At 37.4% G+C, this 19,949-nt stretch overlaps 1 protein-coding gene across 13 annotated transcripts in view; it reads right to left on the reverse strand.

The window, feature by feature from the left end:
- MBNL1 (muscleblind like splicing regulator 1) overlaps window positions 1-19,949 on the reverse strand; it is a 205,460-nt gene that overhangs the window by 96,303 nt on the left and 89,208 nt on the right. For 3 of the 13 annotated variants that reach the window (XM_049629672.1, XM_049629670.1, XM_049629671.1), the window contains exon 2: window positions 18,517-18,636. The exons of 8 other annotated variants lie outside the window; for them this stretch is intronic. In XM_049629672.1, the coding sequence (XP_049485629.1) occupies window positions 18,517-18,522 (6 nt within the window). In that variant the 5' untranslated portion in view covers window positions 18,523-18,636. Of the gene's footprint in view, window positions 1-15,100; window positions 15,655-18,516; window positions 18,637-19,949 lie in introns of all 13 variants that reach the window. 2 more of the 13 variants (XM_049629674.1, XM_049629673.1) reach the window with 2 other exon arrangements.

Here is a 19,949-nt window from a genome sequence, read left to right on the forward strand (position 1 = left end):
AAATCCTTGTGACAAAACTGCTGAAATGATGGGCAAAAATTCCTATAGAAGCAAAGGCTTGGGGATCGTCATTTAAAAACTCTGAATCTCAACGACCTCAACTGTAAAACAGGCACAAACAACGAGTATTAATTCTGAAGAGAAATAATTCTAAAACCATGATTAAATTACATGTCAACTTAGTATCAACGTCTTTTATACGTATAAAATATGCCCTGTTTCACTCCATCAATGAAGGGCTATGGGCAGATACTTATTTTTCATATGGTAAAAAATGTAAAATTAGAGTGAAGTCATTAAGAATATAAAACTCTAATCTAAGAGCTATGCTTTATAATTTTAAAGAATAAAGGGAACTTGAGTACAGAGATGACTTACGGAGGTATCTTACAGTCTTTTCATTAATCTGTATGATCTTCCAACTGAATACATACCTGAAGTATATGCTTTCATAGCAAAGCAATGACTTCTTCTGCGGTGCAACAATTTAGACAATGAAAACTTTAATTCACTTACCATTAAAGCTTCCTACTGTACAGACTGGCAAAGATACTATGAATAAAAGCTATTGTGCATCCCTCAAGCAGCTGCCTCTCAATTATGCTTTTCATCAACAATTTTGTCCATTGTTTACATCTCTCTCATCAAATGACTCTATATCTAGGTAGCAACCAAATCACTTCTTTCACTCAAATTGGGGACTGAAGGTTTAATTTTAAAAGATCCCTAGTGTTCACCCAGAGGTGGCTAAAATTTATTCCTTGCTGAGGTCTCATCTTCTCCAATACTTCCTATCTATATAGCATAGGCCAGGTACTCTTAATACTGACAGGGCTATGATGGGTGGGCTGCAGAGATTTTGTAAACCCCTGAATTTGCCTGCCAGATTTCAGGGTTAGTGCTCATATGCACTGTATTTCGGAAATTCTATCAGATTTTCAACATGAACCATAAGCTAAAAAAGATTAGAATGTATTTGGATAGAATCTTCTTCAGGAATTAATACACAGAAGATATAACAAGGACTCAGTAAAGAGCTATGGAATTAATATTTTCCACTTGAATTCACCTAGAGGCATCTACCTCTCACCCATCTACCTGTCTCATCGCGCCCCCCCCCCCAAAAAAAAAAAACACAAGAACATAAAAGGCAAAGCAAAGTACACAATGGTTTGGTCAATTTCTGTGCACTGTTCTGTGTAAATACCCTGGAAGCTTCCTTTTCTAGCCTCTGTTGTGATTAAGTTGGCCCTAATAATTAAGTTGATGCTAAGAATAATAACTAATTCCAGCCTAGGGACCCTCAGTCGTTTAGCTCCTGAGAAAAAAATTACCGGAAGTCAATGTCCCCTCCCTCCCCATCTCTCTCTGTCATAGCTTCAACTACCTCAGAAGTCACATGTTGGAAGAAAATGGAGAAACCTTAAATCCCTGAGTCACTCAATAAAGGAGTGTACCACTGAATTTGCAAGAACGAGGTGTAAATCTTTACTGGAATAAGCTGCCAAAATTGAGGGATAAGAGGACTGTTAGTAATACTGGCCTATCCTGATATCCTCAAATTGAAAATTAAAAAATATATATCTATATACCCATAGATATCTATCTATATATATGTAATAATATCTAATAATAAGCTATATATATATATATATATATATATATATTTCTCAAAGTTGAAATCTGCGCTAATTAAAAGGGGGGCTGCTTACTACAAGTACTATTTTTATATTTTTGTAAACTATTCATTACAAATTAAGCTAGTTGAGGGGCGCCTGGGTGGCTCAGTCGGTTAAGCGCCCGACTTCAGCTCAGGTCACGATCTCGCGGTCCGTGAGTTCGAGCCCCGCGTCGGGCTCTGGGCTGATGGCTCAGAGCCTGGAGCCTGCTTCCGATTCTGTGTCTCCTTCTCTCTCTGCCCCTCCCCCGTTCATGCTCTGTCTCTCTCTGTCTCAAAAATAAATAAAACGTTAAATTTTTTTAAAAATAAAAAACAACAACAACAAATTGATTTAGTGACATACTACATAATGCAAGAATTGTATGTCCCCGCACCTCCCTAATAAATAAAGATAAAACCTAGATTAACATCCAAAACAGGACAGATATGTGTGCATGCAGTCATGCAAGCCACACTAAAGAGCATTTTCATGATGGTGCCAGCCACTGTGGATACGGAGCCAAGGGTCATGGTCCTGCTGCATCCCTGAGGACTCAAATCAGTAAACAATTATAGTAGCAGCCAGCGTGGGGTGCTATGGTGACATCTCCCACAGCCTGGGGGACAAAAGGACCAAAGGAGGCTCCCCAGAGGAGCTATAACTGGTATTGAGCCTAAAAGGACAGGCAGTGGTTAATTAAGAAAAGAAGGGTGGCACAGTTTTTTTTTTTTTTTTTTTTTTTTTTTTTTTTTTTTTTATGAGAAGATAGAATGATGGGAAGGCACGAATGTGAGGCCGTTGAGATGTGTGTGAAAAACTCCAGGGACGCTGGAAAGGAGAGTCTAAACTGAAGAGTGAGTGGTTCAAGGTGGCCCTAGCGAGGTGGGCTAGGGCAAAACGGTGCTTCGACTTAGAAGTCCAATGTAACGGAAGGACCTTCTCATGCTTTCCTGGGTGCTTCTAGAAGACAGTAAGATGTCTGTGCAACTGCATGATAGTCATGATCAATCAGTGTGTTACAAAGTTTGGGACAATAATAAAAACATGAAAAGATGAATACACGAAATTTGCCATTCGCTACATTTTACTCACTTAGATCTGTTTTCTCACCCTTCAATTTTTCCTTCTTCATTTATCTTGAAGAGATATAAAATGAAATATTTCCAGGAGGAATTAAAATCAAGTGGCTTACATTATAAACTTTACAGCTTTACATAATTTGAAAATTTAAATAGAAATAATATTTTACTTTCAGGCTAATATGGAGTCTAAAACCATGAAAATCGTAAATCATAAACCAGTTCATAATCTTTCTGTATCTCTGGAGCTCTACTGTAAAAAATAAGTGGATCACTGATTATTTATGTAAAAGGTAAAGAAAGTTGATTAGTAGTTACTATAAAACAAATAGTAACGTACCATAAGCAAACAAAAACATGTACTCTGTTTTTTAAATGAGAGGCAAAGACAATCTTTCATTTTTTTGCTTCTGCTTAGAATTATTTTTGTTAAGAAAGAATCAAAAACATAATTTGACTATTATAATTAAGGGATCTGTGCCTAGAGTGTGGATCAGAACAAAGTTAAAGACATAAACCTAATCTTACTTGGTTGATACAAACAGCTGTATAAACCACAGCACTTAGCAAACATTTGCTTTGCAAATTTTTGTCTTTTCAAATTGTTTATCTGTCAAACGCTTCCACTTTCTATAATAAAGCATGGTTAAAAATGTTGTCTGCCTTTATAAAGTATCCACTTTTGAGCTCTAAGCTACATTTTGTTACATTGTAACTTTCCCAACCAGGAAAAGAGAAAGCCTGATATAATAACCCGTCCCCTTCATTTAAAATTAAGAATTTGTTTTAGAAACCGTTTTTGAGGTTCACAAAGATAGCTAATTATAGCCTTCAGCCTTGTACTTTGATGGAAGGCCAGGCTGCAAGACCTTTCCTGATAGCACGGGTTGGTGGGGTTACTGAAACACATTAGGGGATCACATGGAATGGGGTCACATTAAGTAAGCAACGTATATGCTTACTTATACATGAATAAAACATGTTCCCACCCTCACTTAACATACAGTCAAGGTGGGACTATAGGGGAAGTAAAGTTAAACTAATGAATTTAAAAAGCAATATACAAAAGAGTGCAGACACAAGGCAGTGAGCCACCCACACAGCAAACAAGATGGACTGAAGGCACCGGGGAGGACCTTCTTCAATGTGACCAAAGGAAGTGTTTGGTTCATCTTCCTCAAGTCAGCATCTCTACCCACTTTTTTGACCCCTTCTCAACGTCTCTGACATAGGGTACCCTCCATTATCCCTACTTTAAGGAACCTTCATTCCTTTCCTCTCCAATGACTCCTGCACCTTCCCATAGTGGAACAAAACATGGTTCCATTGGAAGAACACCTCTAGTCTTCTATAACAACCCTCTCTTCTCTGCTCATTTCCCCGACACCAACTTCTCTTCTTTGTGTTACTGAATCTCTTTATAGAGTTGTCTAAACTTGTTGAGTCCTCATGCGTGTCTTCCAACTTACGAGTGACTCATCTTCTTGGAATCTGGTTTGCACTGAGGACTCTACCTTCTCCCTTCCAACTCTACTCAAATTGCTTTCTCAAAGGTTACTGCTGTCCTCTTCACTGCCAGTCAGCGTATCATTTCTGGTTTCTTGTCCCCTCTGTAGCATCTGCAGCATTAACTATTTCCTTCTTTTCTCTTTTGCCCTTCTTGTGCCCTGTCACTTTCTTTGACTTGTCTCTTTTCTGCCTGCTGATTATAGAGAGATGCACTAGAATTTATCATTGCATCCTTTCTTCTCTGTCCATTGTCTCTCTGAATATAATACAGCACTATCTTACAACACAGCACTAACAGTGCTGAGGGAATGGCTTTCAGATGCTTTTTTGTAAATTCAACTACCCAACCAAATCCGTTATCTGCTCCCTGCTTATTCCTTCTCCAAAGAGAGAGAACACATCAAACGTTAGCAAATGGCAATGCCCCCTCCCTGATCATCCAAACTATGAACCTCAAAGTCATTTTCAGCAAACTTCTCTAGCTTTCCTGTTGATAAATGAGGGATAAAACAGCACAGTACAAAACATTTACGGTGCACACATCTTCTTTTTTTTAATTTTTAATGTTTATTTACTTCTGAGACAGAGAGAGAGAGAGAGAGAGAGAGAGAGAGAGAGAGAATGAGTGGGGGAGGGGCAGAGAGAGAAGGAGACACAGATCTGAAGCACACTCCAGGCTCTGAGCTGTAAGCACCAAGCCCAACACAGGGCTCGAACCCACGAGCCATGAGATCATGACCTGAGCCGAAGTCGGACCCTTAATTGACTGAGCCACCCAGGCGCCCCATACGGTGCACACTTTTTAAGTACTATTTTTTTTCAAAGCATCACATCAATTTTCCTGAAATATCTTTGAGTGGGCTATATGATTTTATTGTTCAAGATGGGCTACTATGAAATAGGAACTGAATAATTTCCTATTATTAGGCTGACTAACAGATTAGTCAGAAACGATATTCAGCTTTTCTAGTTCAGTAATTGCCTCTAGGCTTTGTAGCAATAGTAAAAACCTTCTAGAGGCAAGCTCAGATAAAAATCGAAAGCCAGTGTTTTGATAAGCTGTTCATTCAGACGTGCAAGTGTCCATTCTTTTTCTTTTCATTTCTTAACATGCCATAGATATAACATTACATTCAGCGGTTCACTTACAAAATAATAAGAAACAAGTTGCCAGTTGTTTGACTCACTTAACAAAGCCACTGATGTTTGCATTTTTCTTAAATAGTGCTTGTGTACTTTTCCAAATTATGAAACAAGACACTGTAGGTAACTCAAGTCAAAAACTAGCTCTATAAATTAGTACCAAGACAAGTAAATGCAACAGCTAGCAATAATTAGATAGCAAGCCCTGAAGAACTGTTATTGGAGTATTTTCAAAAGCCTAAGTGTCTGTTTACATAAGTACTCTATTTAGCACAAGGGATACATTCCTGGGGAATGAGCCCCACGAGAGGGCATGATGGCCAGTACTTGGGCTGATGTGAGCTTGCTTCTCTGTCAGCAAAGGCTCTTCCTTTTCTTCAAATTCCCACCCCTTTATTTCTGTAACCCCTCTTTCTGTTACCAGGCTGTAGTAAGGTGTATTATGTTCTCCATAATGTCCCAAGATTTCCAAAAAGCCTCATTTCCATGCTGATATTTAATCTGTTCCCTTAAACTTTTTCTTCAGCAGTTAAAAATCTGCCACAACAATGTCAAGTGCAGAGCTTTTTTAATACAGCAAAGACACCCAATATACTTCTGGGTGTTGCTGCTGCTGGCTGAAGGGTTCAAAATATGTAGTGTGTGCTCCTTTAAGAACAATTGCCATAAAATCCAAATGAAAATAGGGATAGAAAACACACTAAATTCTTCGAAGCCACTATAATTTTCTTAATCCATTTCTATTTATTTTATTTAGAATGCGATTACATGGATCAATGTTTATTTTTAGAAGAGTACTAACTGCCGTTTTGCTTATGATTTGTGTTTTCTCATCTACTGATTCCCCAAAGCTCTATAAATGTAGGGTAATTCAAACTACAAAAACAGTATCTTATAACCTAGAAAGTTCTCATGCTCCTGTAACAACTGGCTGTTACCACAAAAGAAAATGAGGAATTTCACCCAGTTGCTGTCAATGGATTCTTTGTAGTATTTCAAAAAAGTATTTTTCCCTAAAAATAATAAATAGGAAGAATGTGTTACCAATAAGCCTATGCATTCATTCATCCACTCGCTCTTTGATTTTCACCAACACTCATTTATTCAATAAATACACATTGGCTTATCCAGCTGTTTGGTGAAATACTATACTTTGTTGATACAGCAAATTCTATATTCTCTAGTGTTGAAAATACATTTTCTCCTCAGGGGAAGGTGCTTGTTTTCTGTACCTTTCCTTTCTTCCCATTACATGTGCTTTCTCTCTTGGAAAATTATTTGGGGCAACTGAAAGCAGTCTCAAAATTATAGAATAAATTTTAAATAGGACCTTGACTTTTATAATTTATGATTATCTGGGAGAAAAAGTAGAGTTTGGACTCTTCCCCACCCCTACCCTCAACCCCACTATTCTTTTAAGTAGATTAAAATTTATACAATTGTTATACTATAGAAACAACAATTTTACTTTAGTGTTCATGAAAGCCCTACAGAAGTGTGTGATCGGTGGGCAGGATTCTGGAAAACACCTACTTTTCACAGTTAAGTTTTAAACTTGGATTTATAGTACTTTCTGGATAAGTGAATTACTTCAGAAACAAGAAGAAGCAGAGTTTACAAACCATGCTGTGCTGTGCATTATCTCCATTAGATATCATTCAGTCCAGGGGGGCAGAATGGTGGGCATGGTCTGGAGGACAGAGGACACACAGAGTATGAAGGGCACTCCATGCAGACCTGTTTCAGGACACTAAACCAAGTCAAAGTCCAGCGCCTTGTCCACAGCCTTCTTACGTCATCTTTACTCTTGTAAAGCTCCTGACTCCCATCCAAAGTGCCCAGAACATTACAAACCTTAAGTAGAAACTGACCTGATTCCCTAAGAATTGGTGGATTTGAGTGATAGGTAGAAAAATGGCCCAGTTGGAGGCCTTAAAAATGAAATCTAACTTTAAAATATCTCTGAAATGGAACATTATTACTTAAAATTAAACGATAATTTTAACTCCATTTGAGGTTCTGTTACTAAAGTATCAATTCAATCAGTATTTTTTAAATAATTTACTTTCAATCTGTTACTTTTCAATCCACTGAAGGTACTTAAAAACAATTCTGGTTCTTTAATGAACCTAAAATCAAAGTTTCCTCTGAGTTGAGATGTCCTTTTTATTTTTTTTTATTTTATTTTATTTTTTTTTAATTTTTTCAACGTTTTTTATTTATTTTTGGGACAGAGAGAGACAGAGCATGAACGGGGGAGGGGCAGAGAGAGAGGGAGACACAGAATCGGAAACAGGCTCCAGGCTCCGAGCCATCAGCCCAGAGCCTGACGCGGGGCTTGAACTCACGGACCGCGAGATCGTGACCTGGCTGAAGTCGGACGCTTAACCGACTGCGCCACCCAGGCGCCCCGAGATGTCCTTTTTAAAGGGCTCTACTTCCTTGCAGCAACCTTATTTTTTTTTAACTTTTTTTTTAAATTTTTTAACGTTTATTTATTTTTGAGACAGAGAGAGACAGAGCATGAACAGGGGAGGGGCAGAGAGAGAGGGAGACACAGAATCTGAAACAGGCTCCAGGCTCTGAGCTGTCAGCACAGAGCCCGACGCGGGGCTCGAACTCACAGACCGCGAGATCGTGACCTGAGCCGAAGTCAGACGCTTAACCGACCAAGCCACCCAGGCGCCCCATTTTTAACTTTTTTTTTAATGTTTATTATTTGAGAGAGAGAGAGAGAGAGAGAGAGAGAGAGAGAGAAAGCAGGGGAGGGGCAGAGAGAGATGTAAACAGAGGATCTGAAGCAGGCTCCGTGCTGACAGCACACAGCCCGATGTGGGGCTCAAACTCCTGAACCGTGAGACCATGGCCTGAGCTGAAATTGGACCCTGAACCAACACAGTCACCCAGGCGCCCCATGCAGCAATCTTAATATGGTACAATTAGGTAGGTACTCCTTTGTCATCTGAGAGTTTATTAAATTTTTGTTTGCAAATTTATCAACACAGTTTCAAAATTAAAATTACCATAAAAGAAAGTATAAGTGCAATTCCTCAATCCTGGACTCTAAAAGTAAAATTTGGATTACTTAAAGTCTTAAAGTCATTTTATTTAAATATTTGGTGTGGGGTCTAAAACAGAGTTTACCTTAACTATTGTGATAATTGCTAGATGCGAGGTTTCCAGACAGTTAATCAAGAATGGTGACAATGATTAACCACCACTCACTTTATTTAGAACATTTTCTCTCTTATTAGCGCTGACACTGTTATTTCCAATGACAAAATTCTCCTCAGGGAGAGATTGCACGGATTTTATTTGTACCACTGCCTTTTATGTTTTTAAAAGGGTAAAACAGAACAGATTAAAACTGCCAAGAGCATATCCGGGGCAAGGCTGAGGAGAAGAAAAACTGGTATTCAAGTATCTAAGTTATTTCATGTGTACAGCACTTTATGGGGAGTTGAATTTTTGCTGGCTAATACATACTGCTTCAATAATGTCTCTAGCTTATTACCTAATCAAAACTCACATGATGAATTGCCTAAATAAACTAAAATCAGGCATCAGGAAATACCAGGAAAAGAAAATAAAAGCACCTGCCACAGTTTTTCACACACAAAAAGTATGCTAGACCCACCATATAACTCAGGGACACAAAGCCATAAAAGCAACTGGTTAGAAAGGGTTATAAGGAGTTAATATCATCCAATTCCTGGTTCTGGTGTAAATCCTTTATGGTAAAAGCAAAAGCCTGTGTGTGTGCATTTCCATCTCTACACGTGTGTGTGTGTGTGTGTGTGTGTGTGTGCGCGTGCGTGCGCGCGCGCGCGCAGAGAGCGGGAAGGGAGGGAGAACAAGAGGGAGAGGGCAAGTTTACAGACACACTGGAAAAGAAACACACAGAAAGACCCCGCTTTCTATAAAATACACGATGTATGTCAGTGTGATTTTGCCATTGTGTACTCCATTTTTTGTTTAGCTTCATATCAATGAGTACTTTGCCAAGCAAAAATGTTTTAATATGTAATGACTTAGCACTTGATTTAAGAGTCCGTTCTTGAGATACCAGGGACGGCTCCCCACTATCTTAATACTAGAGAAGCACGACTGTAGCACATGGTCTTTTTCAAATTAAGGAGACACAAATGCTCATGGAAACATGTGGTGTGATGTTAACTCCCACTTAGGAGTTTTGTCACTTTGTTTTGTTTTATTTTGTTTTGTTTTAGGCTTCACACCAGCAAGGAGCCCACCACGGGGCTTGAACTCACAACCCTGAGATCAAGACCTGAACTGAGATCAAGAGTCTGACACAACCTACTGAGCCACCCGGGCACCCTGCTCACTTGAGGTTTACCAAACAGCTATCTTTCAGGTGCCAGCACACAATATCCTTGTCCTTAAAGACAAGGAGCTAATGTATCTGGCCATACACTATGCAAAGTAATTGGAATTCTTATTTGGATTATCTAAAAAAATCTTTATGGCAACTTAAATTTTAACAAAAATGGTTAGGTGTAACAATAAGCATAGCTAGTTTTTTTAGTAAGTTTTGTGTTTTTAATATAGACTTTGATTGAAAGATATGTTCATCTTATTATTTTAGGGAATACGCATCAAAAGAGTAGCAAAAATTTGTAACGAAAAAGCCTCAAAGTTTTACCCATCGTCCCCCACAAATATTCAGCTTTTAGAATGACACTGACTTCCCACATCATCTGCATAAACTCTTCGTTTTCTGACCATGTACTACAAATTACAACTTTACAATATGACATACTGAAAACCATATTTTGATAATTTCCTAATATAAGGTTTTCTATATATCAACGATGTTATTTACAGATACATTTTTCCTCAAATCTCTGGCACCAAAGTTGAATTTTTAAAGCCAGAAACATCATTTTTAACTGCATGAGAAACCAATGTAAATGGATTCTAATAGATTTTGATTCTTTAAACTCTAGGTCCTCTGCCTGCAAAGTTTTAAAAACGTGGAATACTTTATGCCTACATCAATTAATCAGACTACACTGACAGTTTCAATTCCGCCATGTCCCTAAACCAGTCATTACAAAGACTATGTACATTCAGCTCCCTGGCCCACCCCTAGATCTGCCTCAACTCTTCCCTCTGTCCCAGAGGGAGCCCCAAGGCATCCTGTTCTTCCTGCACTGCAGCCCTGCTTTCCAATCCCTTGGTTGGCCATGATACCCTTAAATGAGTTCTTCCTTTTTTCATTATCAAGCATGTATCAAGCGCCCACTGTTTCCTACACCCTATGTGAGGCACTGCCAACAACTAAGATGAACATCTCTGACTTCAAGAAGTTTGAGAATTTAGGAAGGAAAGTCCCTGGTCTTACTAGCATTCAAGGCTAACCCGTGATACTCAGCTTAGCCCAGGTTAACTCACTCTCCCCAGAATTGAGCCCCAGCTGCTGGTCTGGGTTCTGCTTCAAAAAAGAAAGAAAACAATCCCACCGCATCTGCTTAACCAGGACTATTGTCATCACCTGGTTACTCTGATGCCACTCACTGACATCAACCCAGATTGAGAGTTCACCCACCTTCTGGATGGTACAACCACTCTGTATTTGGGTCAATTCTGACCTTTGATGCCTTCTCCCCCTTTCTGCACTGGTCTGCCACTGGGAAAATAGCTTTGACAAGGAAAGCATATGGATTCTTGGAGAATGGAAAGTCATCTAATCACCGAGATCCTATCCATTTTTAACATTTTATGGGGTTCTGATTTTCATAAACCATGCATTTCATTTTGTGGACATGCTATTGTTTTTAAAGAAACATTTACATCTCTATCAATTATAATAAAAGTCACTTATTGGAGGTGCTCTTTAATTTCTATCACTTACTGTCTACAATAATGTGATATAATAGACACTATTATGTGATTCATACACAAAGAACCCTAGAGAGGTATGCAATTTACTTAATACCACACAGTTCCTATGAGGCAGGGCTGAAATTCTAATCCTTGGAAGACTTACTCCTAGAGTTTTCTCTAAACCACTGAACTATGCAACTTTCCCCATCAGCATACATGACATCATGATTTATGCATCATAAAAGGTATGAGTAGGTCATATGAGTAGGTATGAGAAGCAGTGTCAGAGTTCAGAGACAAGCATGAGTTTTTGCTTTGTGGTTCTTGATGCTATTGCTTATGGAAAGAGTGTATGTATTCCTGTTTCATTTGGTTTTCCCATCAGACAGACTTGGGTCTGAATCACTTTCTAGTTATAAAATCTTGGGAAAATTACATAACAACAACAATTTATTGGTTGTTTTCTACATGCTAGCCACTGTGCTAAGTGCTTGGCATACACTTTCTCATTAAATTAAATTAAATATTCATAAAAATCCTGACAAAGAGATTATATTCTTCATATTTTAGAGTGGGTAAGACTACAACTGACAAAGTAAGTAGCCTTTCCAAGGTCCAATAGCCAAGGAGTAAACAGACTGCAGTGGAAGGAGACTTAGGCAGAACCATCTTGATGGCACTATGCCATGAAAAGGTTAGGACTGAATATGGGAACTAGCACTTACGGCCAGGTGTTACAACTAGTAAGGACCTGTGCTCATTGTCCACCAGTCCAGATGGTTCTCATTCTCTCCAAGGAAGGATAAAGAATACACAGGAAAGAGCGAACAGTGGAAATTGAGAGGTACCAGTCTTATGAGTTGAGTGACGGCAGAAATACTCAGGGATCATTATGACTGGGGTTAAGAACCTTATTTTGAGAACTGGCCTAAGACTTCAAGACTAAACTTTCAGTGAGTAAGTACTTCACATCTTTTCCAAAATAAGTGTTATAAATCTCTATTCCAAAAGTACTCCAGCTAGTTTTCAAACTGAACTTCCTAAAAAGAGCATTCAGAGTTTTCATTCTTAGTTTTGCACACATTTTACTCTCAGGTCCATCCATATTGGGCCTTAAGTCCATCTTGGGCATCATTCAAGGGGAATGGATTATAGTTACACCTCCCAAAAAATCCCATAAAGGGAGCCTGGGCATGGCCCCATTAAATGATGATAGATATTCAGTAAAGTCAGGGAGAATTTGGATTTTGAGGTAATAATTCTAAGTCAGGCAACCAGAAAGCATTTAAATTAACAAACATGTCAAATAATTTCACTTACATATAATTATTATAGCACAGAGAATGTGCACCCATTCACTTTTATGATATCACACATAAACAGATACCTTTAAAGATGCAAGCTGAGGAATTTTTCAACTTTGGAAATAGTGGAAGTCAATTAAAAATTTTCTGCTTAGAAACAGAAAATGAACTGCCACATACATACACACACACACATAGGTGTAATCTTTTCAATTTTAAGAACTTAAATTTTCAGAAAACTGCCAAATTTATAGGATCACACACTGAAATAAATGGCATGCCAGAAGTTTAATAGTCCATCCAAACAAAAATATTTTAATGATTCTTGCACTGTACTTTTGAAAATCCTAATATAAGTAAGGTAAGCCACATTACACGAGGCAGAAATAAAAAGGAAATTCGAAAGGCCACAATCAGGCTACACTGCAGAAGTGAGCTCACATTTATCAGCCGTGATCAGACACACTTGATACTGAGGAAAATCACTTTAACTCCTAGACTCCATTCTTTGCTCTGCAAACACTGGCAGGCTGAAATGTAAGGCAACTTCAGTAAATAGCATTGCCTAGAGTCAAGTGCCCTGGGTTAGAATTCAGTGATTTGTATTCTGGTCTTGGCTCTAGGCTTAAAAATTGTGAATTATCAGCCCTCTGTTCCCTTATCTGCAAAAGGGTCATCCTATTATTTATTCAATAGATTTTTTCTATTCAGGTAGTTGCTAAGATCTTTATGGCACCAATACTTTATATGATGTACCTTTTCTGTACATCCTAAAAAAGAAATCACTTAGGTCTTACTGTACTGAGTTCAGCTTATGTGAAGTTACTTTGTCCATTAAACATTAAATGCAGTGAATACCACTAACTCATTATGTTCCATTCAAAATATTGTAAGTATTTTTAAAGTTTTAAAGTAATTTTATAAATGTCTACAATAATTTCACTCACTCTATCTTAATGTTTAATATTTAATGATAATATTTTATTTATTATTAAATATTATAAATACTATTTTATTTATTAAACATTATAAATAACATTTTATGTATTAATAATTTAATATTTAATATAATCTATAATACAATTTATAACATAATATATAATGATAATTAAGTACATACATTGTTTCAATTCTTGTCCTAGAAGATTATAAGAATTCTAAATAAATAGAAAAAGGAAAATGTACTTCAGAAGCCAACCTGAGAATAATGCAACCTCCCGGCTTGAGACTGTGCCTTATATTTTCAAAAACTATAAACTCATTATAAATGTTAAGAATTAAAGCATTACAATTGTCCTCTTCTGTTTTTACACATGAAATCAATTACCCGATTTAACGCACTAGAAAGACTTCCAGCATTCCATTCACTTATACTTTTGAGGTCTCGAGGAAATAAAACTGGGTTATTTTCAAGTGTAAATAAAATACTTTGTTGAACATCTTTTAGTTTAAAAAAAAACAAGCATTCTAAATAGGCACTATCAAAGAGAAACCTTGCTTCATTTTGTATGGCTATTAGTAAATACTCTTTTTCATTTTTAAAACCTCAGTTACACATTCAGTTATTGAGATGAAGGAGTTTCAATGTGACAGCTAATAGCCTTGATTCCAACTACAGGGCATCAATTAACAGATTGAGTCCACATTGAAAAGAAAACAAAGGACAAAAAAGAGATGAATGAAAAGTAAGGCCACTGAGGATCTCATACTAGAAGAGCTGTCTTAATATCACTTCACAGATTACTGCTTACGAATGGAGGCAGGGCAAAGAATAAAAGTTGTAAATAATGCTGAAGAGATAGGTGACTGTGCTGTTCATGCCAAGATGCTGCTGATCTCTCTCTCCCTCTCCCCCTCGCCCCCCCTTCATCCAGGTTATTTACACCCATATGGAGTGATTTTTTTTTCCCAAAAATTAGGGGCGGGGAATGATTCCCCTTTAAAAAACTGAAAATCAAGCCCTAAAAGAAGAGGAAATGCTACATTTAGAATGCTAAACAGTAATGTTTGACAAAGGACAATATTGTACCCTTGAAGTACCACGATCTGAACACCTCTTCCCATTCCTTTTGAATTAATTACGGCTTTAGAAATTTGAGTGTAAATAAATTAAGGAAATAGTAATTTAATATTTCTAGTTTTAAACATTAACAGAAGTAAACAAAATACAGGCATTTGGAAACAAATAACTTCTACTTTATTTTTTACTGTTTTAACTGTTTTAATTCTCAAGATTTCTCTTACTGAATATACAATGTAGATTGTGAAAGAGAAAAGAGTGCTTCATAGATTCCAATTCAAAGAATGGAAAAAACATTTTTTTTAATCTATTCAATGCCAAGTTTAATATAAATAAAATAGATTAGAAATGCTATCATACCAAATTCCCAAAAGAGGCATTTTAATACGTAGTTACCCAACCGAAGACTCATATTCTGGCTCTATCATCAAGCACAGAGTTCCCCAAGGATATTCTTTAGCTATTTAGTCTACATTAAATCCATGGCTGTAGGTTTTCAGCTTCTAGAACAGCTTCCTAGAGAAATCAGAATCTTACCTTTACATATCTTCTGCAGACGTTTCTTGGTGCTTTGAAAAGTCCTGAGGTCTATGTCAAACGGCCATTCTCTTGCTCCCAGGGTCTTAGGGGCTTGGAGAAATCCCAACACCTGCTGCTACCACTGAGTGTCGATGCTAGAAAAGCTTCAGGGTTTTGACAGCAGGATCACTGAGCCACAGCCAAAGCTTGGGAAGCCTTAACAACTGAAAGCAAGTGTAGAGGGCAATGTGGTACCCAGCACGGGCTCAATTGTAGCAGCAGGGGAAGGAATACTCCCGCCCTCACAAGGGTATAGAGGCAGCCATCAGGGAACCCAGGCTCTGTCAATGGACAGGGCGGAGGAAGTGGAGACATGACCACACAGCACAAGACCCTGGGGGAACGGAACAACTAGCACAGAGCTCAGGTAGCGCTTGAAAAGAATCACCAAAATTCCCCGACAGAACACAAGAAGCAATGGCGAAATGCAACAAAATACATGGAGACAGGCCATTCTAGCATCCCATAAGAGAGCCAAAAACACAGTTGAGGGGGAGATATGGAGCTCTAGTCTAGAAAGAAAAGTAAGGAAGACATATTACAGTATGCCTACTGTGTTTGAGCTTAACAATCTAGTAAGTGACATAAAATTCCTAAATCCTATCGTTCTAACATTCATATTAAGAAAACTCACAAATACAAAAAATCACAGGGTGCTAATCCACAAGGCAGCAGAAATTAAAAGGCAAAGCTGTCCATTATCAGAGGACAAAATGTAACTGAAGTTTAAACTGAACTTGATTTTAACTTGAGAAATAAAATTGCTTTTTAAATAAGAACAACAAATGTTTTATCAAATATACCACCTCCTATCCTGATGAGATGAGGAAGGCTGAAGGAGGAATTCAATGAGATGAGAGAAAAAGAATATGAAGAAAAAGAAGTGGACACAGAGTGTTCAGAAATTAAAAGAAGAAGGCACAGAAGAAGAGGGAGGAAGAAAAGAGGAGGAAGACAGGAAAGTGTGATTAATGTGCTAGGTGTTAATGCATGGTCACATAAACCGCTCGCTAAGACTCTCCAGAAGCTGGACTTGATAATGTTCTGTTTTCCAGAGAGCTCCTTCTAGCTTGTTAACCACTTTTCACAGCTCTTCAATGATTCGCAAGCCCTCAGGAGCTCATGCAAAGGAGCCCGCTGAATATTAAATATCAAAAAGGTACAAGAGACAGACCCTAAGACAATTCTGCTTCGAGGAGCTGGATAAAATCAAGTAAGGAATGAAATATAAACTCTGACAGGACTTTAATAATTCCTAATATGTGTCAAAATAAAAATAATCGGGTTAATTTAGGAACTATCATTTTTTCAAGACTAGAAACAAATTAACCATGGGTGCCGTTTTATGCTTGTTTCAGAATTAAATAAGAAGAAAATCTGCTGCTTGATGGCGGTTACATGTATGCAATTCTTGACTTCACATATTGACTTACCTATGTTTTTAAATTCAAGTTAGCCAAAATATTAATAATAATCTTTTACCTGGGTATCAAGTAGCTGAAATCATGCTGTTTTAGGAAAGGTTGATTTCCGTGCCTCACCATATAGATATAGACATATAGTTAATAACACACACAATAAAAGCAGCTCTTGTTGGGCAAATTTACTTACATCCCTTACATCACTAAGGGTCCACCACTTTTATAAAATGAAATAATCCTTAGGCTACATAATACTAAGTACTGCCCAGGCAGCTAGTACTTTAAATTTGAGAGAATTGAGAATTTATGATGGAAAAGGATGGAGAATCTGAATTTCCCCTTAAAAATATTTTTTATTGTATAAACAGTGCCTCTAAGTTCAGATGTTGGTGTGAACTAAAACTTAATATTTTAAAACATAATATTTTCAGTATGATAGCTTTGGATAAGGAAAGACTGAGTGAGCCATAATGGTGGAAACCAAAGGGAAGTGGACTTTAAAAAAAATGTATAGTCTGACTTTGAACAAATATAAAACATCAATTACAGTTTGTTTTTCTGACCTATGTTGTCAACCCCACTCATGAAAATCAGTTTCAACAATCTAGCCAACAATAACTAAAACAAAAAAATGTGAACGAGTAAATGTTGCCAAATGCAAAATGGCAACATGGATTCATTTGCAAAACTCTTTAGATTACATGGTATGTCAGGATTATTTTCAGTGGAAATAGAAAAATCAGTACTAGCCATTTAAAAATATACACTCTACTGCTACTGAAGTATCTTACTAAAGTAATAAGATCAAATCATCTAAACCTGTGTTTTCCCTGCTGTTAAGCATCACAAGGTGAGAAATTTTTGACAAATGTGCTCACAATTGTATCCCTGTACCTAGTTAGCCTGGAAACACAGCAGGTGCTCAATAACGATTCATTGGCTGAATGGTGGTACCACATGTGAAAAGGCACTAATCAAAAATGTGGCAGGAGGAGGGCACTTAGGAGGACTGTGATCAAGAAAATTTCTCAATAAACAGTTATCTTCCTACATGGCTTGTCAGAGCCTTTATAATGCTACTATAAATTCCTAAACTTAACGGTCTACTTTTTTTTAATGGAAAACCTATTAAACATAGATTAACTATTCTAGGAAAATTTGGCCTTCACCTTTGGAAAACTTCTTTCTATATCTTCCAATTGTTTAATGAAAGACATAGGTAAACTATTAATTGGCATATATTCATTAAGTCATGTAGTAGCTTTTGGCAAAATGGGAAAAGAAAATTTTAGAGTGAGAAAAAGTGAGATACCTCACTCAAATTATTCACTTCACTAACAGAGAAACTTACTCAAAGAAACTACCTTGTATTGGTACATGGATACATTAGCAATGTTAAAGACTAATCTTGTGCAACTATCTGACTAATATAGCCAATATCTTACTAATTTGCTTACATAATTATCTTGAATTGAAAAGAATATTCCTGGCAAGAATTATGCATACTAATTTCTTAAGTTAAAATTCTATAGTCTACTGCTGTTAAAAAAGGAAGTGCTCCTTTAGAATTGAAAAGAGGAAAACTTGCTTTCACATACTAAAAAGTCATTTTTTTTAAGTCACTGTGGGTCAAGAGAAAAACAAGAGCAAAAATAAAATAGTGGAAATTACACTGGAAACCATGTTCCATGTACAGAGGTATCTAACAAACCTCAGGATTAGTATCTTCAAGTAGTAAAGCTGGGAACAAATAAGAACTTCATTTATGGAATGGATATAAGGTCACAGATCAGGTCACCAGTGGTAGAACTATGATTCCCCTCTAAAACAACATTCTGGTGTTCAGATTATCCGAGGCCACTTTCCAATGGGCGCCATGTCAGTCCTCGAGAGATCAGCCCTTCCCAAAAGAGATCTTTGCGAACTGGCTCCCCATTTGCCTTAGTCACTCACCAGCATCCATTAGCCAACTCCATGCTTTATCTTCAATAGATAAGATACGGCTTCTTCTCGCCATGGTGCCATGAAAAGGATCCAGAAGGTTCCCCTTAAACAACATTTCCTGAGTGACTGCTGCAGCACCAAGAGTAAAGGATATGCCAGGTCAGCCACTTTTCCTTCCCAGCAGTATTAGCAGCAGCAGCAGCAGCAGAAGCAGGAGCAGACCATTTAGACCCAGCTCCTTGCAGGATGCTAGCCAAAGCACTCTTGTTTACTCTACACCTAGACAGAGTTTGCCCGTATGTTTGCACCTTTCCCAGAGTGTCAAAACAGGTGTTTTCCTGTGATCATGCTTAAAAATCTGCTCCCCAAACAAGGTGATAAATACACTGTTACTATGAAATTCTAAGTTTCTAATTCTATGGAAAACATGTTCTTAAAGGTTTACTTTATTATGAGGAAGCCTTGATGAATCCTTTGAGGAATTCATTCACCCTCCTCACTCCTAATAAGCAAGTGGATTGCCCTAAAATTTCCTGTTAATGAAAGAAAGGATGTTACTATATAAAATAAATGCCATCATGCAATTTTGGTCATTTCTTTCCTAATGTTCTATCTGCCTTCCTGGCATAGAATCGCTTTTTGCAAACGCTATGTTTTCATAATCTTTACAACCCTCCCAACAGATGGGGAAATATCGGGTCTTATGCTCTTTATTTTACAGAAGGAACAATGACTTCTCTTTGCTTCTATATTTCATTCCCATTTGGATGTTACTGATGAGTTGTTTTTCCTACCAGTACTGTTCAACTTAACGAGTGGCTAGAATACGGCTGCACAACAGAGTCAAGCAGATAACATCATTAACAAAGCATTTACTTTACTAAACTGATTTATCCAGAGCCAAAATCCTATAGATAGAAAAAGCACCTAGAGATCTTTAAAAAATGTAAATAGCTCAACCAAGGATAAGTGTAAAACAGATGATTATTTTCTTAGTAAGTAAATGCTATTTACTTACTAAGTAAATAATACTTATAAAGTATTATCATAAAGTATAAAAGTAAAGTAAAAATACTTTACTTACTAAGTAAATGCTATTTACGTATTAAGAAAATAATCATCAATTAAAGAGTCATAAATACGAGAATACAGAAGCATTGTTCTCTGCACAGTAGAGAGTACAAATTCTCAGTGGCAAAAGTGAAACCCTACATTCACAGGATATTAGTATATGTTTCTTGTCATATTACTACTTCACCTGTTCACCTTACCCTCAAAGCAATAGCAGGAACAATCACTAACACTTACTGAATGCTCCAGGAGTGCCAGGCACTGTTCTTAGTGCTTTACAAGAGTTATCCCATTTAACCTTCCAAACCACTACAGATCAGATGTAATCACCACCCCATTTTGCAAATGAGGAAAGGGAGGCTCAGCCAGGT

Source organism: Panthera uncia, chromosome C2 (genome assembly GCF_023721935.1).
Source record: "Panthera uncia isolate 11264 chromosome C2, Puncia_PCG_1.0, whole genome shotgun sequence".
Taxonomy (NCBI): Eukaryota; Metazoa; Chordata; class Mammalia; order Carnivora; family Felidae; genus Panthera; species Panthera uncia.